Raw genomic sequence first — 27,984 nt, forward strand, 5'->3', positions numbered from 1 at the left:
AAAATGTGTACAATAACTTGGAAAGGACTATTGGTCCACTGAATAACAGACAAGGATCAATGCAATGGAGATCTTGTTTGGTTTAATGATTGGCTTTCATGAAAGGGGAAAATGTAAGAAAATGCCATGGTGCAAGAATGTCCTCCTAAACTCCCAATATATTACTGTACAAATCTACTCTGACTATACTATGTACATGACGGCCACACAAGTCAAATAAGAGATTATAGGTTAAAATAGCAACTGGGAGAGAGAGATCAGAGAGTGTTTCTACATCAAGACCTGTCCCTATTTCTAACTCTATGAAAGTTACCACCACTGAGTCAGCTATCGTGCAGCCACACGCACACACATATACTCACTCCCTCACACACTCTCTCTCACAAACACATACACGCACGCACGCACACATACACACACACATACACACACATATACACACACCATTCCCCGTTACTGCTGCACTTCCACTTCACCCTAAAAGGCTGAGATACACACATCCCCTGTTCAGTGATAACAGAAAAAAACACAGGCTCATTTCAGCAAAGACTTCTGGGAGATGGAGATTAGTGGTTCCCTTACCCACCCCCCCCTTTCCCCTCCCTCCCCCTGCAGATTGTATTGCACAATGGGGCCTCTAAATTCAGACCCTCACTACCAGCTCAACCACTTCCACCCAGTCGAAATACCAGTACAAGGAATGTCAAATGCAGCTCGAGAAAGCCAAACTTCCCAGCAGCCTCTCATTGGCTCTCTGCATGTACCTTAAACAGTCAGCAATAAAATCAAATACAGTAAAGACAAATGACAAAGGTTACAATGCGAATGACATCGACAGCATAAAAAAAGGAAAAGAGAGATGTGATCTAGTCTAATCCACAGTCCATGTCGTGCGTTAATTTCAGTGGTGCTCATGCGCTTGTCACGGGTCCTGTGTCCGTCCCATTGGATGCATGCATTAAATGGCAACAGCATAGGGCTAAACCTTCAGAATAACAAATTCATATGAAAAGGAAAAAAGGGGGCACAAACTAGAAAATGCAATTTCAATTCTCAGCCCAATTAATTAATTATTCACAAGAATCTGCTCCCACAATGGGCATGTGCCATCTACAGGGATCCCCCACAAAAAAAGATCCCCTAAAATATCTGAACCACAATATACCTGACCCCTAATTCCACAAGGACCCAGAAACTGTAAAATACAGAGCCCCTCAGCTCAGGGAATTGGACCAATGTGCCCAGTCGCATCTGAATCCAAAGCAAGCACTGCAGACAGGTCAGACACACATGTGAATGTAGAACAGTCAGCAGGTGTGAGTGCGAATGCAGGCCAGTCTTCAAGTATGAGTAGATGGCACTGCCCACTGCACACAGTTGGGGAGGGGGGTGGTTGGTGCAATCAGCTGCAGACTGCATTGGAGGGGATGTTGTGGCCCATCCCAATCTGTGCTGGGGGGAAAGACAATGAGGCCCATTGCACACATCAGTCCATTGTGGCTCCTCAACCCTTTCCTCGGAAAGGGCCCTAATCTAGCTATGACAGTAGTTCTGCTTCAGCCAGAAGTCCAATGTCAAATCTGGCCTTATACAAACTAACCTGTTTAACATTCATGTTCAAAAGAAAACAAAACACTAAATAAAATACACAGTAATTATAATACTAACTCCAGTGTGGGGGTTAATAAGGAACATAGACACATAATTATAATAAAAAAAATAAAAACAGCAGTGCTTTACAATATAAAACCACAGGACCTACAGACACAGAAGTCCAGTTGCTGAGTTTCAGACCTTTCATTCAGGCTTGTTGATGCTCCTACCGGTAACAGCTGAATGGTAAGAAAATAAAATCTCAAGACAGATTAAGGATCTCATTAACACAAAAAATGGGAAAAGCAAGGGAGTTTCTTTCACGCGTCCATGGATTTAAAACAAAAAAAAGATAAAACATTGTCATAATCGCAGACCAATGAATGGTGAAGGTGGATATCCACTGTCAGGAAGTCCCGCCTTTCTGTCAGTTTTGTCTCCCTTCCTCTCACTCTCTTGCTTGTCCACTCAAAGCACCATCACTGTGAAGTGTCTCTGTCCATGTGCTGAAAGGAGTGGTAAAGGAGAGGTTAAGGGAGGGCTGAGACCTGACCCAGAGTTCCCCCTCGGGCTAGAGACCGTTGACCGAGGCTCGTGAATTCACTGGGAGGCATGTGGCCTCAGGGCCTGGTGCAGACGGTCGAAGGTGGGCCGGTCCCTGATGTCACGACTCCAACAGCGCATCATCAGTTCAAACAAAGAGGGAGGGCAGAGTGGCGGAGCTGAGAGGAAGATCTGATAAAAGGGGAGAGGAAAGTTGGGTGGGAGCCATTAAAGGGCTGTACGGATACTGTACAGGTCTGTAAAACACCACACTGGATATAGCTGGTATATATTATACTGTATATGTTACTTGTCATTTTATCTCTCTTGCTCTCTCTTTCTTTCATATGTACACACACATACAGACACAAATACAGGTTGGATATAGTAAACAAAAAAGTGCAGTTCTTTTCCTGGGTATGCTGTAGTGCCTTGCATTCTCCAATATCAGGATATACAGAGCCTGCTGAGATCTGCTTCATAGCCAGTACTGTTAATAAGTTTGAAGGTTTATCATGCAACAAGGCAAAATTAAACACAATGCATGCCACCGCCACCAGGTGAGAGTACCTGTCTGCCCTGGTTCCTGAAGAACTCGCCAGTGTTCTCGATGACCTGCTCATCTGACAGTAGACTGTAAGGCTGCTCCTTGCACAGGGTGAAGATCTCCCACAGTGTCACTCCGAATGCCCACACATCGCTTGCAGTGGTGAACTTCCCCTGCGGAGACCAACCATTTCTTTTTAGGGCACTTTTAGTCACATTACTACCACACTGTGCTTTGGCATTCATTTCAATGGTTATACAAAAACATTGCTTTGAAAATCTCAGAAGTGGAAACTGATGTTGCACGATCTTGAAGGTAATTGTTTCATCCACAACTTGCAGGTGATACTGATAGAGAAAATGCATTGAAACGCACAGCACCAACATGAGATTGCAGTCATCTTTTTGCTGATAGGATGGCTATTCTAACTAAACATAAATACACCAATATAGTGTCATTTTGGGGACATGAACTGGTTGGTATATTAACATGGGAGCTCACCAGCAGAATGCTCTCCCAGGCCATCCAGCGTATGGGCAGCACCGCGCGGCCCTGGATGCGGTAGTAGTCGCTGCTGTAGAGGTTGCGGCTCATGCCGAAGTCGGCTATCTTGATAGTCAGACGCCGGTCCAGCAGGCAGTTTCGCGTGGCCAGGTCTCGGTGCACGAAGTTCAGGGAGGCCAGGTAGCGCATGCCCGAGGATATCTGCACGGACATGTGCAGGAGGTCGGACAAGCTGAAAACGGAGAGAGGCAGAAGAGGGGATTAAAGAGGGGAGATACAGTAGCAGAGAGAAGAGAGGAAGGACGCTAATAGCGGAGATAGGGAGAGGACACAAACTGACTAAGAAGAGAGGTATAGCACAGAACTGTAGCATGAAAAGAGATGCCCCAAAGCCCTAATAAATCCTGCTTAAGACTGTGGAGCTGGGGGGGGGAAGCTGCACGCTGTTCTCACCTGACCGAGGGAATATTGTTGGCGTGTGTGAGGGTGCTCTCGATCTCCCTCTGCGACAGGAACATGTTGAGGTCCCCGTTCTCCATGTACTCGGTCACCATGCAGAGCGGGTCCGAGCTGACGCACACGCACAGCAGCTGGATGATGTTGGGGTCGTTGAGGCGCGACATGATCTTGATCTCTTTCAGGAAGTCGTTCCTGGGGACACAGCGGGAGAGGTGGAGAAGGAGTCATGGCATGAAGGGTGCATGACCCAAAACCACACAGGACGCTCCTGTTACCCTTTACCTTGGCCGACTTGTACTGAAAGGTGCTTTCACAAATCACTTATTCATTTGCTTTGAACAGTGAGAACTTAATCCACACCAACTGTCTTGTGTGAAGAGTCCAGGCTAAAATGGTATGTGTAGTAGGCCTCATATGATCCCACCCAATGAATTGGACAAAAAGAATGAACATATCACTATCAGCTACAGACAATAAATTTGTTAAAGGAAGCGTGCTGATATATTAGCTTCCCATAATACTCCATTACCTTGCTACTTTTACCATAACAGCCTCTGTACAGAATTTGACACCAACAATGCAGCCACCATTCATTTGCATCAAATCATCTAATAGAAAATTGACCAGATTCGTTAAATCAAATAGGATATTGATGAGAATTTATATCACATATCACATAGCCTGTACCTAAATTGCGGTGTTGTTGGATTAAATTGATTAAAATGTTTCGATGCAGATCAGTTCCTCCTGCTGCCACCAGGGGGTGCAAATAACCATTCCTGCTGTGTAACGTTTTAAAGGAGAAACTCATCCTGGCAATGGCAACTGTAAATCAGCCAAAAATGCACTTTCAAGACTTTTTATTTGGCACATCAGTCAAGGATGAGACATGGCACAAAGCTCAACATCTCCATGATTAATAACTATTCTCTCAAGGAATGGGATTTCAGTAAGAAAAGGTAGGATATAAGCAATATTCAAGTAACATTCATCTTATCTGCATGTTCAGTGACAGATAATGGTTGAAACCAACATCTTATGCCACAATTTAATTTTAATTTCATGTTCAGACAGGATCCAAAGGATGGAAATCTGCCCTTGGGATTGTCCATTCCTAAACTTTTTTTTTTTTTTTACTTAATCAAGGATAATATTAATAATAAAAGCACACACCTGGCATTGTTGGTAGCATCTGCTCTCAGCTGCTTGACTGCTACCAATACCGGCTTCCCATCTCGCTCTGGTAAGGGGGCGCCCTCCCCCAAAAACTCAGCGAGGCCTTCTGCCTCACAAAGGTGAACCTGGAGATGGCAGAAAAACGGTCAATTTTCCTGAGTGCTTCCTCACTTCCTGTGCCCATGTGGTCAGTTGACCCGCATGCCTCTTCACTTCTCGCCTGTGAGCAATATCGATGTTATGTCTATGCATATGCATGAAACAGGCACTTGCCTCCCCAAACTGGCCTTCACCCAGCTTTTCACAGAAGAGCAGCCGATGCCGCGGGAACTCGGCCACAGAGATGTCCTTGCGTGTGAGCGAGTCCACTGTTAGCGCAGGCACAGCATACATATTGCTGCCGGTCACACCCTGCAGGTTGACGATGTCGGTCTCTGCGTAGTGTGGAACGCTGCTCTGGAAACACTGGTGCGGGGTGCACTGAGTCACATCTGGCTCAGCATAGCCCCCTCCACACCCTGAAAGAGAGAGAGAGAGAGAAAGAGAGAGTCACACACACAGGCCTTGAAACACTGACAAAAAGAGATTCAGGCACAGAGACAGGATTTAGGGTGTGTTCACATATGCACCTAAAATGCGCATGGAACGGACAAATGATTTCTCAACAACAAGTAAACAGCATTGATTGAAAAGGTAGTATTTATTTGGATTCAGTTCATCTCTTAAAATATATGCGCGGAAAATATTTGTACTGAGGGAGGGCAGTCCTCCATGCTTTTCTATGGATATCAGGTTACACCACATCATATACTGTATGTCATACGTTACTCTAATCATGTGTGTGTCAGGGCTCCGCCCCCTTAAGCCGCAGTGTTTTTGTTTTCCTTGTCCTTGTGCCTTTGTTTTCCTTGTGTTCTAGCCCTGCCCCGCTCTCCGCCCTGTCTCCGCCCACCTGATTGCCTGCACCTGCCTGCCTGCTCACCTGCTTCCCATCTCCTCGTTACCCCAGCCCTATATCTTCCCTGCGTGTCTCTGTCTTGTTGCTAGTTCGTTTCAGTGTGTTTCACCTGTCTCGTCCCCGCGCTTCATTTACTTGAGAGTTGTTTGTTACATTTCCGATCCTGCCTGTTTCCTGACCTCGATTCCTGCCTGCCGTTTTGGATCTGATCGCTGCCTCTCACCTGCCTGATTCCTGACCCTGTTCTCCCTGACTCCCGATTTTGGATTTGCCCCCGGATTGCTTCTCTGTGCTTCGAACCCTGCCTGTCCCTGGATTTACGAACTGCCTGTCCCTTTCTATTCTCGCCTGCAACCGGAACATCCTGCGGTCCGCGTTTGTGTCCCGACCACCAGCGTTAACAGTGTGTCCAGTTGCATAAAATACACAAAAAGGAATGTTTTACAGCACAAAAATGAAATATTGGGAGGGTTTAGCATGCTGCTGGGAGCAGGTCCTTGTGTTTATACTAAATGTGTCAACGCAGCCCACACTGGAATAGGAGGACTGAATATGTGCTTCTGAACATAACCAGGGGAAAATGAAAATATAAACTTTTGTGCTGACAGAATCCAAAGGCAACAGCTTTTTATATGTGAACGCACATAGAAACTGATGTGGAGAAAGAAAATGAGATGCTTAAAGAGACAGAGAGTGACACTCACACAGAGACAGACTCACGAAGAGACAGTAAGACAGTGGATTGCTGAAAGCTACAATGAAAGAGACAGAGGGATAAAGCTGGCATAAAGAGAGAGAGTGCTGCAAAATGACGCTACACCACAGAAGGCAACAACAGAAATGCATGAACACATTGCTCTGTGGGCCGTCTCCCACCTGGCCCTCTCCACACCTTGTCTTCCGCTCTTACCCTGAGAGAGGGCTTCCACTGTGCCGTGAGAGGGCAGGAATAGGTCATAGACAGGGTTACTGAGAGCAAGGGCTACGAGACAGAAACAGAAGAGAGGAACAGAGAGAGGAGTACACGAGAAACAGGAAGTAGATGTGCCAGAGAGAGGGTTTCGGTGTGGCAGGAGGTACTGTAGAGATCAGTGGGGCGATTCAGAAAGTGCAGGCTTAACCAGATATTGTTACCAGCCAACGGGCAGACTCATCTGCCTAGAAAGCATAGGCAGTCCATCTCAAAGAGATCAAGACAAAGATGCACTTCTATTAAAACATGAAGAATACACCTAAATAATAAGTTCCCCAAATCTACAAATTATGACCCAGGTACAGCCAGATTTGGAGTAAAATCCCATTCTTTCTGTGGGAAGAACAGAGTTGCTTGGTAATAACAGTATAATGCACAGATCCCTGTCACAACCTGGGGGTGGGAGAGTGATCACTGCATCGCCCAAAAGGGGAACTGCTGATGGTGAGGGAGAGGGGAGGATACAGGACGAAAAAGGTTGATCAAAAGGATTTAGATCACTTTGGTTATTATTAAGATGAAGAATTCAAACATTTTGTTTGACAGCTTATGATCTATGACTGTGTATCTGTGTATCAGATGGATCCGGGGTACCTGATGCCTCTGCACTCTGAGACAGCTCGGGCAGCTTGTGCCTCAGTGCTGAGGGGTCCTGGTATTGGGGGTCCAACAAGAAGACCCTTTCATAGGGGGGGTCCATCTGTGAAGCCCGAGGGGGCACAGGGGGGGTCTGCAGGATGATGGTGTCGCTGCTGGAGGAGAGACGAACGGTCACTTCCTCCTCCAGGATGCGACGGGGTGCCTAGCAAGAAAGAAGAAGCATTACATTACATTAATTTAGCAGATGCTCTTATTTTTTTTAATTCCAGCACGGGGGGATCAGTATCTGAGAGCAGTGACCACATCGGAATGCGACAATCAGAAGAGGAGAAGAACTGTCGTGAGCCTGTTCCTCTCTGGATGCCTGCTGCCAACTATCCAAGGTGGATGTGAGTGTGTACTTGTGAGTGTGTGTGTGTGTGTGTGTGTGTGTGTGTGCATGTGTGAAGGGGTCTACTTCATACCTTCTCCAGCACTTTGCACACATACTGGCACCACAGGATCAGGAAGATTATCACCACCAGCAACAGGATGATTGTGACGAGGCAGCCAATCAAGATGGAGGTGCTTCCGTCTTCGGTAGGATCCTTGCTTGCAGCGGTAGTCTCTGTGGGGAAAAAAGAAGAGCTGGTGAGTGGGTGGTGGTAATTGGTGATTGATGTGCACATTCATAGATATTTTTTCACATCAGTATGCCATTTCTGGATGAATGTTTGTCAATCAGAAGCCAATCAGAAGCTCCTGTAGAGTATCTGGTGGGAATGCATCAGTCACAGCCATAGATTGCATTTGTTGCTGGGGAAAGGTTAAGGTTAGGGGCTGAAAGGTAAGGAATATGAGAAGAAACATTTCAGATGTGGGGGAATAAGGCATAAGCACTTAAAGGTGGGGAATGAGGAGTGAGAGGTGACGGATCAGGGGCAACAAATTACCCATTCTTTGCGTGGGGGTGGCCGTCTCCATCTTGGGGCAGGAAGTGGTCATTAGTGGAGGGACCGGAGTGGGGATCACTGTGTCCGCTGAGGGACAGAAATACTTCATTAATAAGTACGCACGTGTAGACATGGATTAATATTACTCACTATGCCTTGTATGTAGGGGAGGCAGTGTGGCATAGAGTTAAGGAGCACAAGTCGTTACCGAAAGGTTGCTGGTTCAATTCCCTGCTGGAGCCCTGCTGCTGTACCCTTGGGCAAGGAACTTAACCTAGAATTTGCTCAGTAAATATCCAGCTGTATAAATGGACAGCATTGTACAAATCGTAACCAATGTAAGTCGCCCTGGATGTGAACATCTGCTAAATGCCAGTAATGTAATGTAACGTATATAGAATGACACCCAATAATATCCTTTGTTCAACAGACTTAAAACACAGCAGAAGCTCAGCTGAAAGGCCCCTAACAGATGCAAAGGAGAACAAGGTCTGCCCTGTCAAGGTTTCATATGCTCCTAAGCCGTGCTGCTTACCAGACTGAAAGGAGATCTCGCTGAACATCATCCAGGCATCAGCGAACCAGAACCGGCAGCGGAGGGCCTTGGCGGCACGCCGTCCCAGGGGGACAGTCACGTAGCGGGCGCTGGGGTTGCGGTCGTCCAGCACAGTGCGGAACGCGGCTTGCTGCGGCTCCCAGTCCGCCACGAGGCGGGGCTTGAAGGCGCAGGACACCTCCGAGAATATTTTCACCCCCCGCGAGAACATGTTGTTGCAGTGCACCTGAGTGAGGGAGAGCACAGCAATGCTAGCCTCCTGCATACTCTACCTGCGTATTTCACTTGTACACTGTGCCTCCCCGGCCGCCTCCCCCACCATCATATCCTAATATCACCTGTCCCAATTCATGTTAAAGGACATCATGATGAGAAAAAGATTTTCTCCTTTTTGTGAAACTATCCAGTATCTGATGTGTTACAATTTTTAGTGGTAATGCTAGTAGGTTTGTCAATTTATTATTAACCTTGTTACTAATTAAATTAATGACCAATAATCTCATTATAAATATGCAGGTATTCCTGTGGTCACATGTTTTTGTAAAGAACAAAATGTTTGGAACAAGGACAGTATTCAGAACAGCGCCCCCCCTCCCCATGCAGTGTGCGTGTGAAGAAGTGCACAGCTGTACCTTCATTGAGGTGAAGTTGCGTGGCCTGTCAAACACAAACTCCATCTCCACATAGCCAGGGCCTAGGCTCTCATTCCTCCAGCCCACATAGTCGTAGCCAGGCCACACGTGGTACTGGCGAGTCAAGAGGAAGTCGTCCTGTCCGATCACACCGTCAGTCAGCTGGCCCAGTCCCCCAAACAGTTTCCTGGGAGAGAAGACGGCAATACACTGGATATTTCAGTTCAGCTGTGATGCCGGATTTCACCATTTGGCACAGTTTTGCGCTTCAGCTGAATATTCTGCATTGGTTATACTGTGCTATAAGGTTACAGAGTGTGTGCTACAGGATCATTGGGCTGTTCTGTGCATATTGCTCGGTGATTGGTCTATCATGTGTACACTGCAGTGTCACTGGTCCATTGTGAGTGTGCTGCTGAACGATTGGTCTATTTTTGTTTGCTGCCACATGACCTGGCAACTCTGCTACCTCTGTGTTTGCTGCAGTGAAGAAAAGGCCTACCGGCGCTCATGGTAGCCGTCGTAAGTGGAGTCATTAAGGTTGGAGATTGGATAGCCAGGTGCTGCCATCACCTGCCCCTCCGGAGAGCTGTATGCTGTCAGGCCATCTGCGGGAAGGAGACGGAACAGGGGGAGCAGTGTTAGACATGCCACCACATGACAGCACCCATTGGCCACTCTCCACAGCCATGAAGGGGTACAAAACTAACAACTGATTTTAAAGAATGCTGCTACAGTATAACTACAATGATGAATGTTTATTCTTCCCTTGGACTAGACTCAACAAAGACAGGGGAAATCCTCAGCGTAGCAGGTATTACAATTCTGTAAAGATCAGCTATTACAATTTCCCTTTGACAGGAGAACATGCGAACACACTAATGCTGAAACCTTTGCATCTATCTTTCGGTGTCAAGACTTTATGCCATGTATCTACTGCACAAATGACTTCTATATTGTACTTCTTGTGCATTGGTCATTGGGGTGGGGGCTTCTTTCGCTTGAATAACTTTAAATGAGATACAAGTAAGCATTGGTTTAATGTCTTCCTGGCAGTATGTTCTGGAAATTATGCACAGGTGTGGTTAATACAGTTTGGATTCCTTGGTTAATGGTTATCTGCTTAATTTCGTATTACATTATGGTATTGCTTAGGAGACATCCTTATTCAGAGCAACTTGCAAAACTCATATGGATATTTACTAAAGTAGTGAGGGCACAATAACAGTGCAAAGTGAACTGGCACCCTACGGATTACAACCTCTGTACCTTACACTATACCACACTGCTGGCTAAGAACAAACAGCTCTCAGTACAAATCCCAAAGGACAAATGAGGTCCCATGCAGGGTTGTACTGTGGATATAAAAAGTCTACACACCCTTATGAAATTGCAGGTTTTTGAAATGTAAAGACATAAATAACAACAATGTAAATTTCAGACTTTTTCCATCTGTAATGTGATCTTCTAACAAACAAAACTCCAGAGAAAAAACAAATAGTTAATTATTAGGAACATTTAAAACAAAAACTACAACTCATGTTAAATGATCACCAGGAAAGCCATTAATCATCACCTTCAGAGTAGCCAATTATAACTTTTTGCCATTTTTATTGCTAATTTAAAAACAATCCATACTTAGTTGTGAAAACATTACAAACAGAACTGGTGTTGCTAAGTAAACCACTACAGGGATATGATCAGCAAAACTAACACTTGTTAGTGAACTTGTCATGACTGCACCAGAAATGTCTGTAAAAATCTCACTCAAAGCCAACAACAACACACACCTTCTTAAAATAAGTTGAACTTTTAGCAAATGCTCAATTTTTGTCAAGGCTTGTCAAGACATCTTAGGGAGAATTAACTAAATAACAAACAGCTTGCCACACGGTGCTGCTGTGTTACTAGCAGTTAGCCTACCACTGTACTGCTAGCTGCATTACTGCCTGTTTCCAACAGAGGACCTGGAGTCAAGTCTCAAGAGTCAATGTGGAAAAACTGTGCTCAGACAAGAACAATGAAAACAGGTGTAGTTTGCATTTAGCTCCTAGAGCTTCAGCCTACTAAATGTTTGTGCCACAGGAAAACAGTGTATCACACTAAAGGGGACACTAAAAACTAAGAATTGTGAGTTGTTACAATAAAAGACCACCAGAGGGCAGAATGAGTGGCTGTACAATTTCAGCTTTCAGCTTTTAAAGCTCAACCTGATGGTGGACTCTGTCTACCATAAGAAGGCCCATGTCTTCTGTTCTTGCCAATTAAAGCTATCCGGATAACATCTTTATTTACCTGAGTGGTAAAATCAATACTTTTAAAAACTGCACCACAGCATTTCCAGTTGATCATATTAAGCTGGTGTGTGACTATACGTCACTGCACATATTTCAGGGTGCAGTACATGTAAAACGATACAAGCACTAGCAGCATATCTATAATGTAACAGTGTTCTTGGTGTTAATGTTCCGTGTGTCAGCATGGGGGGTTCAAATGAAGATTATTGATATGACTGGAGGCACTCAGTGCTGAAATAAACTGGTTTGTCCTCGAATGGACCCAGACACTCAAACAAAATTGCAATCCCCAGGTTAGCAGCAGCATTTACACTTGTAAAGTTGTAGTTAATAACAGTTGACAACAAAAATAAGTTTAACAGCACAGAGACAGCCCGGTTTAAGACAAGGAGACCAGGCTGTTATTTTGTTGAACCATTTGTGTTGGTTCAAAAGTCAGTTTGACTTGCATGCATACACTATGTATACAACTGTACAAACACTGACGAAATGTGGATAGCCATTGGCTGTAATGAGGCTCAAGGGAAAACTCTACTTAGATGCACTTTGAAGTTCTTCTTTGTAAGCTGCTCTGGATATCCCTACCAATTGAAAAAAATGCACTGTAAATGAAAAACGTTTCTGTAACCTACCTTCGTGCTACAGATGTGTGCCAGAGCCTCTGTGTGCCCCATGATTTGGGTATTGCACTATTTACGTCTGTGCACTCAGTGCTCCTATATCAGTTTTCACAGGTGTGAGTGCGTAGTCAGGGTCCCTGGGGATCACTGTTCCTATGTCTTTGTGCAGTAAATGTTCCTGGTTTAAATGTTCTTAGGCCTCAATGTGCAGCGAATGTTCCTTGTAGCAGAGTTCTATGGCTTCAGCCTCCATAAAGCTTTCATGTATCATTGTATCAGTGTACGACCTCAGCGTATACTGGGTGTTCTTTTTAGCAGTGTTTTGTGGCCTCACTGTTCAGTGGGTGTTCCTGGTATCGGTGCTCTCATGCCTCTGTTCAGCGAGTGTTCCTGGTATCACTGTTCTAAAGTGTCAGCGTGCAGTGACTGTCTTTTGTATCAGCATCGTAAGGCCTCAGCGTGCAGTGACTGTCTTTTGTATCAGCATCGTAAGGCCTCAGTGTGCAGCGACTGTCCCCTTTTTCAGTGCTCTAAGACATCAGTAAGCAGCCGATGTTGCTGGTTCCTGTGTTTTCAGGTGCCAGTGCACTGGGGTCTCACCATGCCAAGGACATCCATACAGCTCCACCCTCATGCATACAGTGGTGGGCAGCTTGGTGACGGGAATAAGGCGCAGGTAGCGGGCGATGATAGGGGGGTGCAGGTCCTTAATCACTGAGGCATAGGCGTTATCATTGGCCTCCATTATCTGGGGAAATACAGTACGTCAAATGATTAGGATTAGATAAGATAATCCTTTTATTTGTCCCACAACGGGGAAATTTGCAGTGTTACAGCAGCATAGGAGGTAAAAGAACATGAACAAGATATAATAGTAAGTAATCAAACAACAAGATATAATAAGTAGTAAATAAATAAAAACAGTACACAGTTTAGTAGATTACCAATTATGTCACACCATTGCAATTCACTTCACATTCCTTCTCTTCCCTCCTCAATCTTGCCTCTCCCCCACCCCTCTCTGATCTCTCTGCAGATGACTTTGCTGATTACTGATTACTTCAACCAGAAGATTACAGACATTTGGAACTCCCTCCAGACACCACAGCCCTCATCTATCTCCTCTTCCTCCCTCCCACTCCCCTCCCTTCCTTCAATCCTACCTCTCTGGATGCTCTTTCAGGGTGTCCTGGAACGATGGTTTGTCTACACCCACAGTCTGCCTACGGGTGTCCCTCAAGGCTCTGTAGTCAGCCCCCTCCTGCTCTCTCTTTACATGCAATCTCTTGGCTCTGTTATCTCCTCCCATGGCTTCTTACACCACTTCTATTCTAACAACATTCAACTTTTCCTGTGTTTTCCACCATCGGACACATGAGTCTCTGTGTGCATCTCTAAAGCTTAACCTGGCTAAGACTGAAATGCTTTTCATCCCCTCCAGGCCTAGACTCTACAAGCTTTTTCACTAATAGCACTGCTACAGTCATAGCCTTGGGGTAATGCTTGATAACCAGCTTTTTCCTATCAGGTTGCAGTGGTGAGCCAGGCATGCATATTCTTTTCAGTACAACAACTGAAGGATCTGCCTCTACCTCACCATGTATTCTATGGAGTTCCTAGTTCAGGCCCTAGTCCTCTCATGGCTGGACTACTATAACTCCCTCTTTGCTTGCCTTCCTGCCTGTACCATCAAACCCAAACGAATCCAAAATGTATAAATCTAACCCAGAATGCAGCTGCACGACTTGTCTACAACCTCCCTAAATGTAGTCAAGTCACACCCCTCCTCACCTCACTTCACCGGCTTGCTGTTATCGCTCGCATGAAGTTCAAAACCTTGGTGATGGCATGCAGGACAGTGAATGGGACAGCCCCCCCCATACCTACAATCAGTCTTCAAACTGTATGTACAGTCCAGATCACTACGCTCTACAACCATAAATTTCAATAAATAAAATTGTGGCAAAATAAAATGTTAATTGTTAGAGCAATCAAAGAGTTTGTATCAAAATGACAGGTCAGCACTTAGCTCTTATTTGCTCTCAAATTTAGCACACATTTAGTGCTAGTGAAGAAAAATCACGTCACAATCAACCAGGGACAAGTTACAGCACGGGAAATTGCTAATGGATTTTTCAATTTCAATGAACTACTTTTGTTGTCTCATACTTATTCACCACACAGTAATCACCATAAGTCCTTCCTCCTTAATATCACAAGGCTAGGTTTTGATCAGATCTCTCACACACCATACTTAATATTCTTCTCTCACTTAGCAATGCTGAGAAAAAGAATTTGCTCCAAGGCATGTGCCTGTCTTTAAAGCCATATTTGACCCAGATTGCTGAAACAAAGAGAATTCCATTCAGTCGTTACTAAATGTATTTGATGAATAGTCCGACATTAAACGCGTTTAATAAATAGTCTTATATTAAAATGGCTAAATTATCATCACTCTCTGCATGAATGACACCTTGAATGATACCTGAATGTAATACTCTGTGGCTATTGTTTCATAAATGTTTTTTCATCACCCAAAACACCATTCCCTCTAATATTTCTTCCAATAGCCTTTACAGACATTGCATACTGCTATATGTCTATATTTTTCTTTATGATCTCTCAATAAAGAAATGGGCACTATGACCGATTGAAGAATTCATGGCATTCCAGATAACCATAGGTAGGTCTCGCACCTGCCACCATTTTTGGCTGTACATGAGCAGGAGGGAACAAACAGCGTCACCTTGTTGCCGAGACGATTCTTCCAGGATTTCCAGGTTTCACCGTCACGGCTGTAGTCCAGGCGATACATGCGGGCAAACTCGTTGCCTGTGCCGTGGGCATGTCGACCCTGAGTGCCCACCACGGTGATGAAGGTCAGCTGACGCAGATCTAGCTGCAGGAACTGGACGTCAGAGGGCTGCAGGAGGCCAGCCGGGCACCACGCCCCATCTCCTTCCTCTCGATTGAGCCTGGCAGGGAGGAAGAACTGCTTAGACACTGACTAGCGCCCATACAGGCAGGCCTACATCATTCTCCCTGCCTGTCCATGAAGACAGGCCTTCATTTTTAATTCTGCATGTTCACAAAAACAAGCTTTTGGTCTTAATTCTGCATGTTTGCAAGAACAGGCCTATATCAGTTCTTCCTATCTGTTCATAAAGACCGGTCTTTGTGCTTAATTCTGCTTGTATCAGCAGGCCTATATCCATTCTAATTTCATTCACTCTGCCTGTTCATAATGACAGCACTCAGAATTCATGCACTCTGGAAAAGCCTAATGTCAAGCTGATCCAGATCACGGCTGAGGCAGATGTATACTTGAAATGTAACTTGTATGGTTCCTGAACTTACCTGGCATACTGTGGCCCTGTGGTCTCATACCATTGGCTGGAGGCAGTGATGTCATCGTCCTTGATCCTGCCATCCTCCATGCCAAGAGGGTAGCGGCAGTGTGCTGAAACAAAGGCAGTAGAAGGTCAGGGGTCATGGGGACATGACCTGTGCTTGTCATCCCTTTCTTTGTAGACTATAGCTCTGCGTCACACCCTTGACTTCTCATTCTCAGAGAGCCTAACAGTGGCACATGAACATCTCAGTATTCAGGTTGGGAGTACTACAGCATGTGTGCAGCTACTTCCACTGTGTTACAGTTGACATAAGAGTAGACGCTTACCTGGGTCTATCTGGGCATGTGCATTGCCTTGCAAGACCAGCAACAGGAAGAACAGCATGGTGGGTAGGGGGCGTCTACGGACAACTGTGAACAGAGACTACATCTCTGTACAAGGGAGGGAAAGGAAAGAGAGAGAGAAAGTAAAGTTTAAGACCATTTAATTGATAACCACAACATATTTGAGAGAATTTTCACTAGATGAAGCCAATTTCATGTACTGTAAGCAGGGTAAAAGATAACGGCCCAACAATCAAAGGGATAATATATATCCTCCGATGCCAGTAGAACTTCTGAATCCACTGCCAATCATAGATTATTTGACACCTATTTTACAAAACAAAAAATAAAAAAGTAATCTTTATTTGAACATCATAATAAGTAGTTCAATTGCATCTCTTTTATGGTTTTATTGGAATTCGCTTTAAAGCAGATAAAGCTTAATACTTAGTACATGTGGTTACTCAAAATGGTCTGTGTAAAATAAATCCTTCAGGAGCAATAAAGTTGTTGTCCAAAAAAGCATTCTTAAAAGTTTAAAATGTACAACAAATGCTTGCCATCACTCTCTGTATCTCAGATGCAAGACATTTCGCTGATTGAACAAAAACAAGCCTTTAGCAATGCATCAGTATTATGCATCCTGCAATAACTGTACATCTTGAAACAAGTATCCTGACTGACATCATCCAACAAGCATTTGAGCTTTATTTTATTTCTTATTAAACACAGGTTTCCCCTGTTTTCTTTTACTGTAAATTTAAATTGTATTTTAAATGGGTATCTTATTAAAGTATCCAAAATTGATTGTTTGTGGTGGCAATTGTGAGAGAGGTGTCTGATCAAAAAGCCTTCACTATTATTGTTACAGAGAAAAAACTTCTAGTTGTCACACCAAACTCTTATTACTGCAGTAGTAGGTAACTGTTTTCATTGTGGTGAGTTGAGGGGAAAAGTTTAATGGTTTTCAGATTATTAAAGTTACTAAAGTTATCATTAATTTAGTTACATGTTAACATTTAAGATACTTATTAAAGTTACTTTACATTGTACTTGAATGACATGGAATAGAATCTCATATTGAAGATGTCTTTGCCACCCATACTGCCCTAACACTTCAAAACCTACAGTGAATTACACTTACAAGGACAGCACTGAAACTATACTGTGGTTAAACATGTGTATCAGATTTTCCATTATTATTTAATTAATTACATTTTTATATGGGTACAACAAAGTAAATGTTTCAGTTCCATGTTAATGTTAAACAAACTATAGCATGAAGATGTCCCAATTTAAAAATTGTGAAAAGAATTACCATTTAAATTGGTAGTAAACGTGTTTGCTCTATAACTGCTGTTATACCTGACCCTGAACTAAATCTAGTACTGTCAGAAGTCAGTTGTGGCTCATTCTTACATAGCAGATGTTAATATGGCACAACAGAGAAGTTCACTCAGTTCAGCTCAGTTTTTGTGTGTATCATTTAAAGGTGTTCCCCATGGCAACAATCTTAAAAACTAACAAAACATGGAAACTGAAGGAGACAAAAATAATTATGCCACTCCTTGTAGGTAACAGTAACTTTGTCCTTTGTCCGGGCCATACAAAAACTGGCCATTTTTCTTTTTCTAATGCTTCTCAAGAACACAATAAAACTAAAAAGTCTCCTTCCTGAAATGTTTATTTATGGAAGTCTTACACAGTGAAGCATCCTGATTTGTCACTCCACAACGTCACAGATCCGCTCACGCCACTGTGTCAATGTTCTGTATCATTATGAAAATAAAACCTGTTGAGAGAGGGTCACACCATAGGCAACCAGCAATTAGGAGCGATTTCCATGCAAGAATACCTTTCATGATATCTTTTGAGCTCCAAACAACAGCAAACCTGTAACCTGCATTTCCACTGCCTAGCCAGGCAACAATCTTGCCAGAGCCCACAGACCTATGCCAAACACTGGGAACAAAGGATGCATTAGCTTTCTAATGCCAGTCCATAACTGAAAGGATGCATTAGCTTTCTAATGCCAGTCCATAACTGAAAGGATGCATTAGCTTTCTAATGCCAGTCCATAACTGAAAGGATGCATTAGCTTTCTAATGCCAGTCCATAACTGAAAGTTCCCAAAGCTTTGGCTCCCAAAGTCAAGCCAGACCTATTATCCTTCCCACCAAAAGACACGTACTTCAAGGGAAGCTAGCTGTCTAATTTCAGACTTTATATTGTAACCAGCTGAGTAATGTTAAAGCATAAAAAATCAAGCAAATGCACTTTTCACTGATAATTTGTCATTCTTTTCACGGATAACCTTTCATTTGCCCTTATTTTTAAAAACATTAAAACAATAAAATATCAAATACAAAACAAATACTTCTAAACAACCTGAGGATGTTTAGCAAACATACATTATAGCTCGTAAGACAAGCTGCCACTTCTAACTGTAAACTTAATAATGTTGACATATACATACAAACATATGCACATGTTTCCTCTTTTTTATATCAGAAGTCACTGTAATTGGAAACCCTTTTTTACTTTCTCCAAATAATCAAACAATCAGGAAAAAAAATTGATGCCAGCTTCACTTGAGGTTGAGTTTAGAATTTAGATGAGTAATTGTTAGCTGGCAAGTAAATAAAGTTATCTAGCAATCTAGTTACCTTGCTAATCAGCTCTAAGCATTTGCTCTTCAAGAGGTTTTAGTGTCCAAATACTATGACCACTCAACCAACCAGCAATGGTAATACATCTAAGAGATTGCATGATGTTAGCTAACTAATAATATAATTAGCATATGCTATGTTAACCAGCTACTATATTTATATTATATGCATTTGTGTATCTTCTAGGGAATGTTAGCTGAAACACTGAACCAGAATTTTCCCTGACAAAATGGGTTCTGTTTTTGTTTTTCTGTTTAAACCAAAGCAGGAAACATATACTCTGCTGCTAAGGTGTTCTTTTACCAGAACAAAATTCAAGCATTTCACTCTAAGCCAATTAAGCTACTCATACATTCGCATCCCTCCTAAACCCATCCCCTTCACCATTTCTCTCAGGTAACAAGAAAATTGCTGACATCTGCAACTCTTATAATCAACCTGGATTCCCATAACCCAGCTTCTAGCCTACAATGGCAACTCCAATCTAATCTTTTTCTGCATTCTTTCCCTTTCTCCAGATGCTAACACTTTACAATGTCTGATGGCCTACTGACCAACCACCTGTTCACTGGCCTCCATCCCCTCCCTGTCCCGACCATCTCACCCATCCTCTTCCCATTCACTTCTGCCATGACCCCTGGTGTTCGCTCTCCCTTCAAGCAAGCCCATATCATACCCCTGCCTAACAAATTTACTGTAGACCCTTCTGCTGCACAGAACTAACACCCCATGTCTACTCTCCCTGTTTCTCCCCAGAATCCTTGCCTATACTGTTTGCAAGCAACTGTGCCATTTTCTCTCTCAGAACGATCTGTTCACCTCAACTAATCCAGTTTTAAGGCTGGTTACTCTATTTCAGCTTTACTTGTCCACCTCTCCTCTGTCCTGATCCTTCTGCACCTATCTACTTCTTTTGAGACAACTGACCTCACCCGTTGGTCTAAGACACTGATATACTCCAGTATTTTGTTTCTATTGGTCTCACTTAACTGGCTACTGCTGGCAGCCCACATTCATTTTGAACCGCTAGTGCCAGTTTGGCAGCCAGTTTAGGGGAATAGCACCTCTGTATCTACAAACATTCATCAATTCCTCCACTTCACCCCACATTATCAGATCCCCAAGTCATCCCTCCCCAGGGGGGTCACACATCCCAGTCATGCCAGATTTTTTATTCTGGACCCCACATGGTAGAATGGGTTTACCATAGTGATTTGGATAGCAGAGGCCCTGATATTCACCCAGCACACACTAAAGACCAACTTCTTCAGACTGCATCTTAGCTACCCAGCTTACTAGTTGTTGAGACACATAAGTTTTGCTTTTTTGATTAGGGCTTTATTGGTGTTGTACCACTGATTTACACATTAAACAGCGTTGCTATGTTGTTGATATTTACTTGCAGCTCTTTATCTAGTCCACTTCACTTACGAAAAATACTGACAACACCAGGACTGCATACAATATATAATATACAGTAGCTAATGGGTAACACATTGAGCAAACCCCTCAACAGAACTGTTGGAAGCATCTCCAATATTAAAATTAAAGTGGTCATAAATTTTCCTACAACTGTAGAGAATGACACAAAACATTTGCATCATCTCACCTTTTGGACGAATTCCAAGAACTTCCTGTCGATGTCATGTTCCACAAGCAAACAACATCATTTATTCACTTCGTGCCCATCATACAAGGTGCACACTGATCATAGTTGACATTCTATCAACATTTCATCAGAATCATGTACCCCTGATGTAGCAGAATCATTTCATCAGAGCTGTGCAGAGCTGCGCTGATGTTACAGAGATTGTGTCTTTGCACCTTAAGCTACAAATGATCAAACAACTGATTATGAGTACTATATTTTCCTTCAAAGCATAAAACCACACCCTAGAATTCAAGTCTGCTTGTAGCATTGGGGATTAAGGAAAGTCATCATTCAGAGAATGCCTGTAAATGTTTAAGAAATTCAAACAACTAACACATTAACTTCAGAAAAACAGAAACAGTTTAGTACAAAGTAACCAGAACTTCTTGATTCTTAAAAGGATAACAATATGGGCTATGAAAATATGTTTTGTAAATATTATCAAATTAGCTGGTTGCAAACCTCCTTGCTTTGCTCTTTAAACAACAAGCTAGGAAGATCATTATATCACAATCCATACATTTGCTTGCTGGCTAAAGGTACACACCTAACCAGTCACCATAATGATAAGGCCTTATGTAACAGATTCATATTGCACTGTTACATTAGAACTTGCTGTGAACTTGCATGCTATACTGCTGTCTAATGAAAAATGGATATAGAGTCAATTTAATATTTTCAACATTTTTCATTTCATTCAACAGGACTTACACTCCTCTTCCAATGTTTTGTCACTTCAAAGCTATTTTTGTTACTATTGAACGTTATACATTTTTCCTTTTATGGTTTTCATGGTTGCAGCAATGGTAAATAGCTATACACTGCGGGAACAACTCAGACCGGGCTTGTATCCCGCCATGTATCCCAGTGAACCCCTAAAATATTGTTAACAATATAACAATATAATGTTAACATTCATTTTCTATACATGGTCACTATAATAAAACTAAAGATGATATCTGTTTTGAATGTGTAATTTTACTGTGTATCAATGGCGTTGTAAGTATGAGAATACATTTTAATCTGATCCAAGATTAAGGTTATTTTACTGTAACAAATATTTTGTTTACAACAGGATAGCCAGTGGGCAGCTGTTTTATTATTTAGGTCTGCAAATTGTTATTACCATTCTCTTAACATCTTAATTAATTGAATTTTAATACTGAGACCAGGCTTGTATCCTCCAGAGACCCAACGTGTTTGTTGAATGAGCAATGAATCAGATCATCTAGTTGGCCTGTCTTCGTTGGAGTCAACGAAGTCAAGCTAGCTGCCACTATCCAACAAAACAAAACAACACAACACAGAGACTTTACTATCACTAAAGGCCATTGAGCAAGTATTTTGTCAAATCTATAGGACGGACAATAAAGCTAGGAACTGGACAATGGTCATTGTTTAATGTTACAGAAAGAGTCCACCCCACCACATTTAATGCCATTTAAATGTAGTGGTTACACTTTGTTAGCACATTTTTTTTCCTGTTTCCTTACTAGGATTGCTCTAAAGGGAGCGATACTTGCTAGGAATTTAGTAAAATGTCCCTTGTTTATTTTTGTAAAACCTGAACAGAACAGGAAAATAGTTATTGTCATTGCTTTAATTATTTTATTAAACAGAAAAGTGGTTGATAAGAGAATTGTTTTCTTAAAGACTTTACAGCGAGTTCAAACATGCAATGTTTTTGGATCAGAAGACTGTTCCCAAACAATGCCCGGTCACTCCTGACCTTAATCGTAACCACGCCTACCCTTCATTTTGTAGCCATAGCACTGCAACAAACATAACACAAGATTGAATCACACTGAGGATTGTAAACCAACTAAACTGTAAATCTGCTTTATGGAAGAGTGGAGCTGAGCTTGTAACCAGTTAGTGCCATTAAATGCTGGATTGGACACTACTGTTCTATCCTCCAGCAAGGTACTTAACCTGAATTACCTTAAGATATGAGGGTGTATTCCTCAGCAATATTTAAAATGTAAACTGTGTATGTTTCCCTCAATTAGGGTGTCTGTTAAGCAAATACAGTGATTAAATTTGTGAGGAAACAGTATAACCAAATAAATAAAAAGTGGACTGATGACAAAATGTGATTTTGACTGTAAAAAATATTTTCTACCCAAAAGCCCCCTCCAGAATGACCATCATACTATGAGACCTGCCACTGAAATATTAAACTATTTCAAGGAAACCATTGATAAAACAAATGATTATTTGCTCCTGCACTTCAGCACCTTCAGAAATCTCTCTTTTAGGAGTTGTCTTCCGCAAGGGATGTGAAATGGTCACCCACTGGCTCTCAGGCTCTGACACTCAGGATACTACACTGATTTGTACAGTTTTTCTCCTTTCTGAAAAAAAAATAATAAAAGTTTATGCTCAGAATCTGGAAAGTCTGTTTTCAATTTCTTCTTACTGATGTAAGTTCTTTTACCTTTCTCCGTAATCTCTCTCCTTGTCTCATCTCTCCCTCTCCCAACCCCCTTCTCACTCTCACTTTGTCTGTCTCTCTCTCTCTCTCTCTCTCCCTTCCTTCTCAGTTTTCCTCGTTCTTGTTCCCCACTGCTCCCTTGAGGCTGGTTCTCTGGACATAGGCCCAAGCTGAGCCTGGAGCCATGCCAGAGTGCTCTGCCTGTAAACGCTCAACCGTTTTCAGGCCGAGCTGTACGCACAGAGGCCCGCCAGCGCCAGGCTGGGAGAGAGGGGCTGTGTGGGCCAGGCAGCCCATGTGCCTAGTGAGTGGGTGATGTACATAAACCTCAGTGGTGGGTGGGGGAATGGGCAAAAAACAATCCCTGCTTGAGAACATCTGGTACAAAAGTCCAGGAGGAGGGTCTGATTGCAGTGCTATGTGAACAGAACATTACAGCCAACAGCAAGGGGGCCTGTGATGGCAAAGCTGCACACAAAATTGGAGTCAAGACTAACAGGTCCCGAATTGCCAAGTCAGAAATGAGTCATTAACCATTTTACTATTCAATATTTCTGCAATGAGAATTAGTTTTGAATTGAATGAAATGAGTAATGACAGTTATTACGCTACTTATGCTATCGTTGTATTATTCCCAAGTAATTATTATTCCCAATCATCTACCAACGGTAACAGCGGGTCAAAAAGACCATGTTACGAATATCCAGCAAGGATCTGAAAAACACAATCCCAATTCTAGAACACATCCTTTTGTTCTCCAGTCGTGCCCCGGACACATGTGTAGCGGGGATTGTTTGGGAAGTGTTCAGTCCTGATGGGACAGAGTGTTGGGAAGAGGAGCAACACACAGGGATGAGTCATACTCCATGCTGCTCCTCCAAGGGAACGCTTGCAGGGCTGAGATGTTCACAGACCCCGTGACCCAATCTCTGGCCTGCGCAGAGGTATTACACAATCTGCTGGAGCACAGCCGCAGTTCCCTCTACTCTCTCACTCTCTCAACCTTCTTTTGGTACTCCTTTCTTTTCAAACTTTTTCCAATCGATCCAATTCTCAACGCTGAAAACCACAGATGAACAGCGTAAGAATTACTGCATATGGGTCATATGAATCATTTCCCTATTATTGTATTTAAACTTCTGCACCCAGCTTTTTCTGCGACTGTAGGTCAATCCAAAGAAAGACGGACGGAGAGAGAGGAAGGGAGAAACGGCACAAATGAGAAGACGAGAGCAAGAGACACAGAGGGAGGAGAGAAACTGCAATAGCAAGAAGAAGAGAGTCACAGCTGGTTTATGTAATTTTTGGCCCAGGCCGAGGCCTGTTCAGCGATCAGATTCCTGCCTTGTTGCTCATCTTTCCAGGGGCCTCACGTGACCAGCGAGGAACAACGAGGGCAAACAGCGCGCATTTTCACAGAGGAGAGGGAAAAGAATGCAAACATGGAGGCCGCTCACTAACCAAGCTCACAGAAAAATACATTCCAGAGCCAAATGTTACCCACACCCCCACCCTTAAAACAGTCAGAAACCCAAAAAATGACGACTCAAATTCCAAGAGTGTGACGCACCACATCCAACATGCAGGACGGAGCATGCCCTCAGCTTCCCTGGCAAATGGCTCAGATACGCTATGCTACAGACTGCAGTTAGAACACAATAGAGCACAACTGACCCCTCGTTTTGGAATCTTAAGATTGCCTGATGGATATTTTTTGACTGCAAAGCCAGTCTCCTTTTATTCAATATGGTAAACAAAAACAGTGCATGTGTTTGAGAAACTAACACGATGTGTCTCAGCACAGAGTAAAGTACAAAACAAATAAGGGATATTTTTATATATATCAAATAAAGACAAATATATACTGCAAAATATACCAATGATTGTTACTTCCATACATCCGATTTTATGCATACAGCTTTTGCAGAATGTATTTTACAATAAATGTGACTGAGGAGTATACAGAAATATTAATATTAAATTTCAAATTCAACTGACATATTTTTGGATGTATGCAATATATTTTAAATTTAAATTATTTTCTGTAAATTTCAAATAACACATTTTATTGAAACAAATATTATTTTGTACGCACAGGGTTCATGAGTTTGCACCAAACACAGGGATTTTGTCTGGGTCAAAGGGGAGACATTATTCAGCAATTTTAGTGCAAGCCAAGGTAACCAAAAGCTAATAGCTCAGACCTCTGAGGGGTGGGGAAGTTAGCTCAGGCAGGAAAATTTGCAGCCGCTCATTCTGTTCCTTAAGTGCCCTACAAACTCCACTGAGCATGCTCAAGGTTCTGCCCTCTGACCTTTTCGACTGAGTGGGTGGATAAGGGATCATATTCTAGTCTTTAAGGACATATCAGTTAGAGCTGGGGATAGAGAAGTGACTGAAGCAAAAATGCTTCAATGATCTACTAGAATTACTGTGTGAATGTCTCTTTAAATAACAATTATAAAGTGTAAATTAATGAAGAAACTGTTCAATCACTGTTCCGTTTTCTTGATGTTTTGTCTCACATGAGGGAATAAATAAGACACAGGTGCAACTTATGCAATAGATTTAACAGAGCTTTTAACTACACCACATTGCAAATCTGGAGTCAATTTTGAACGAAAATAACTCAAAAGCAAGGTTGCACTTCAGAATAATTATTTATATTTTTCTAAGGTTTAAAATCCAGTTTCGTCCCACTTCAAGTCGCCCCATAAAATAGTTCAGTGAACAGGCTGCAAGACCTACTGCATGGCTTAATCTGGCGTCTTTGTATACCATTCTAATCTATTTGGACAAATGCATTGGTTACACCAAGGTGCAGCAGTTTCATTCCCATGATAATAAATTACATTTAGAGTCTGACTACTAATTCTGTCAACAGGGATTAGTCTATCTGTGCAGAATCTGGAACAGCATTTTTGTGGTTTGTAACAGGAGGTCAAGACGACCAGGCCTGTTGAAGCCAATAAAGAACATGACCCCATACCTTATACCAAAATACAGTCATGGGCAGTCTATATGATTGTTCCCATAATTCATCCTGAATCTGATCTGATGCCTCCTTTGTGTCTTCGAAAAGTCCAATTTTGCATAAGCGTGCTACCAAGACAGCCCACCATTCTAAAAGAAACTACACGGGATGCTCCTGGCAGCACGTCACATTGTCTCACTAAACACAGTTATGACAAAGAGCACTAGTAATTTGACCTCCTTGCAGTCAGATTACAGAGGATTTTTAAACTATGAAGCACAAGCACAAAGGCAAATACTGCCTTTTATCTTGTGTTACTGTAAAACAAGGGCTACAATTTTTGTATTTCATGACTTCCACTGTATTGCACTCTGGCTGTGAGGGGAGTGCATGGCCCTCCAAGTGAAAAGCCACCCTCTCTTAGCTCTGTATTGTGTCTTGGCTACATGTGTGCATCATCCAAGATACCTGGAGAGATGTAAAATGAGTAGACCAGTTCAACTCATTCAGCATTTGGCTTTACTCAGCGAAATTTCTTCAAAGTGTAATTAAATTCTTCATCTATGATGGAAACGCATGTGATTCTCCATTTTGCACAGTCAGAACATCTTTTTCTAAAGGTAATAGACATCTGGGGGAATGCTTCGACAACCTGATTTCTGGAAGGCTATAAACTAAACTAAACTAATCGACATACTATATCTTGTTACGGACCCTGTCTGTATCTGGAGGGCTGGCTTTATGCTATGTGCATACCAAGCATGCCCTGAGGGATGTGTAGCATCCTCCATAAGTAACTTAGCCTATACATTGCTTTGGGAATATAATGATACAGGCATGGCAACTACTAAAAAGCATATCTTAAATGTAATTACAATTCACATGACAGCTATTTATTTAAGGGATCTCAGTAAATGTGTTAAATAAATAAATCAGCTTGCCAACTGTTATCATTTATAAAATGATTTTTATGCATGAAATGTGCTAAATCCGTGTTTACTGTTACTAATACTGGAATTTATACTATTGTCTTATATAACACAGAGAGCCCCGCGAGGAGACATAAGATACAAGGATCCCTTTTCTTCTAGAGAAAGAAGAGTCGATGACTTATTATTGTAATAAATAACGATTCAAAACAAGGCTTTGTGTCTGAAAACTAAGACTAAACATAAGTAAGACAGAACATGAGGTTACATTTCAACTTCAAATGTATGATTCATTTTATCTGTTCCATACAGTTTATTGACTGAAAACGACGAGAGCCGTCGCAGTTCATCCTCCGTCGGTCCGCCTGTATGGGCATATTTCAAAGAAGACTAACTCAGAAACACAGGCGCGGGAGCCGTGTGTGTGCTGGCCCTGTGCAACCCTTTGTACAGCACGGGGAACATGCAACAGCTAATCTAGGGATCTATCATTCAGCGTGTCTCAGGAGAAACTAGCCACTTCTGACCTCTGCGAAAACCCAAAACGAGAATCTTATATACCCACGACCCTTAGATTGCACCGTACTTTCTAGAACAAAAGTATATTTCAAGATAGCTAGTATGAATTACAAGTTATCCTATTAAATCACTGCTCAGGGCAACAAAGATATATCCTGCAACCCCCCCTCCCCGTTACTACTATGTCGCTTACTTATGGTTAGCTCGCTTTCTCTAGCAGACTCCGATTTTTCTAGTGTCCAAGTGTCCATGGGTTTAATAATCGCAAAAGATTCACAATCAAACGCGCAATCTATTTTCCGTAAAACATGCAGATATTTCAGAACTACAACACATATAGAACAGACTTTTCTACTTCTTTATTGTTTCATCTACTTCCTATATAGAAGCGAAAGTTAATGTTTTTCAGATTCATATTTTCTTTACTGTAGCTTCTGGACACGCCGTAATTATTCGTCTTCTCCCATTAGTGTTTTCTGTCCGTGACAAAGCGGCTAACATCAACAACACTCGAATAACTTTTGTCTCTTTCGGGCAACTTTTTAGTTTGTTTTGGCACCGTCAATACTTGTTAAGTTTTACCTGTTGTGTGATCTTGCCGTAGATCCACTAATTCTCTATCTCCGTTGCGATCGCACCCAGATGCAGAGAGGAATTAATATTCCCAGATCATTATCAAAAAAGTTGATGTTTCTCGGTAACTTTCAATGCATCGGAAGATCTGCACACACAAGGAAAAAAA

General features: G+C 42.5%; 1 protein-coding gene across 1 annotated transcript; it reads right to left on the reverse strand.

The window, feature by feature from the left end:
* Positions 1 to 8: 8 nt before the first annotated feature.
* On the reverse strand, positions 9 to 27,967 carry ddr2l (discoidin domain receptor family, member 2, like). The gene is made up of 17 exons (XM_036527251.1): positions 27,825 to 27,967; positions 16,070 to 16,174; positions 15,748 to 15,850; positions 15,137 to 15,365; positions 12,991 to 13,138; positions 9,976 to 10,081; positions 9,474 to 9,660; positions 8,821 to 9,067; positions 8,286 to 8,372; positions 7,818 to 7,960; positions 7,348 to 7,555; positions 5,096 to 5,340; positions 4,820 to 4,947; positions 3,641 to 3,838; positions 3,185 to 3,419; positions 2,707 to 2,856; positions 9 to 2,328 (listed from the first exon to the last, which is right to left on the reverse strand). Exons 2-17 carry the CDS (start codon positions 16,125 to 16,127, stop codon positions 2,194 to 2,196), a joined length of 2,607 nt encoding a protein of 868 aa, XP_036383144.1. The 5' UTR covers positions 16,128 to 16,174; positions 27,825 to 27,967; the 3' UTR covers positions 9 to 2,193.
* Between the last annotated feature and the right edge of the window lie 17 nt (positions 27,968 to 27,984).

The sequence above is a fragment of the Megalops cyprinoides genome, chromosome 4 (genome assembly GCF_013368585.1).
Source record: "Megalops cyprinoides isolate fMegCyp1 chromosome 4, fMegCyp1.pri, whole genome shotgun sequence".
NCBI lineage: Eukaryota > Metazoa > Chordata > Actinopteri > Elopiformes > Megalopidae > Megalops > Megalops cyprinoides.

What these genes read in the sequence shown, in the direction of transcription:
- ddr2l (XM_036527251.1), bottom strand. Translation starts at nt 16,127, where the DNA reads ATGCTGTTCTTCCTGTTGCTGGTCTTGCAAGGCAATGCACATGCCCAG. An exon ending in GTATGGATGTCCTTGGCATG is followed by an intron (nt 10,082 to 12,990) that starts GTGAGACCCCAG and finishes TCCTTCCCGCAG; the next exon opens with ATGGCCTGACAGCATACAGC. An exon ending in TCAGAGTGCAGAGGCATCAG is followed by an intron (nt 5,341 to 7,347) that starts GTACCCCGGATC and finishes TCTCTCTTTCAG; the next exon opens with GGTGTGGAGGGGGCTATGCT.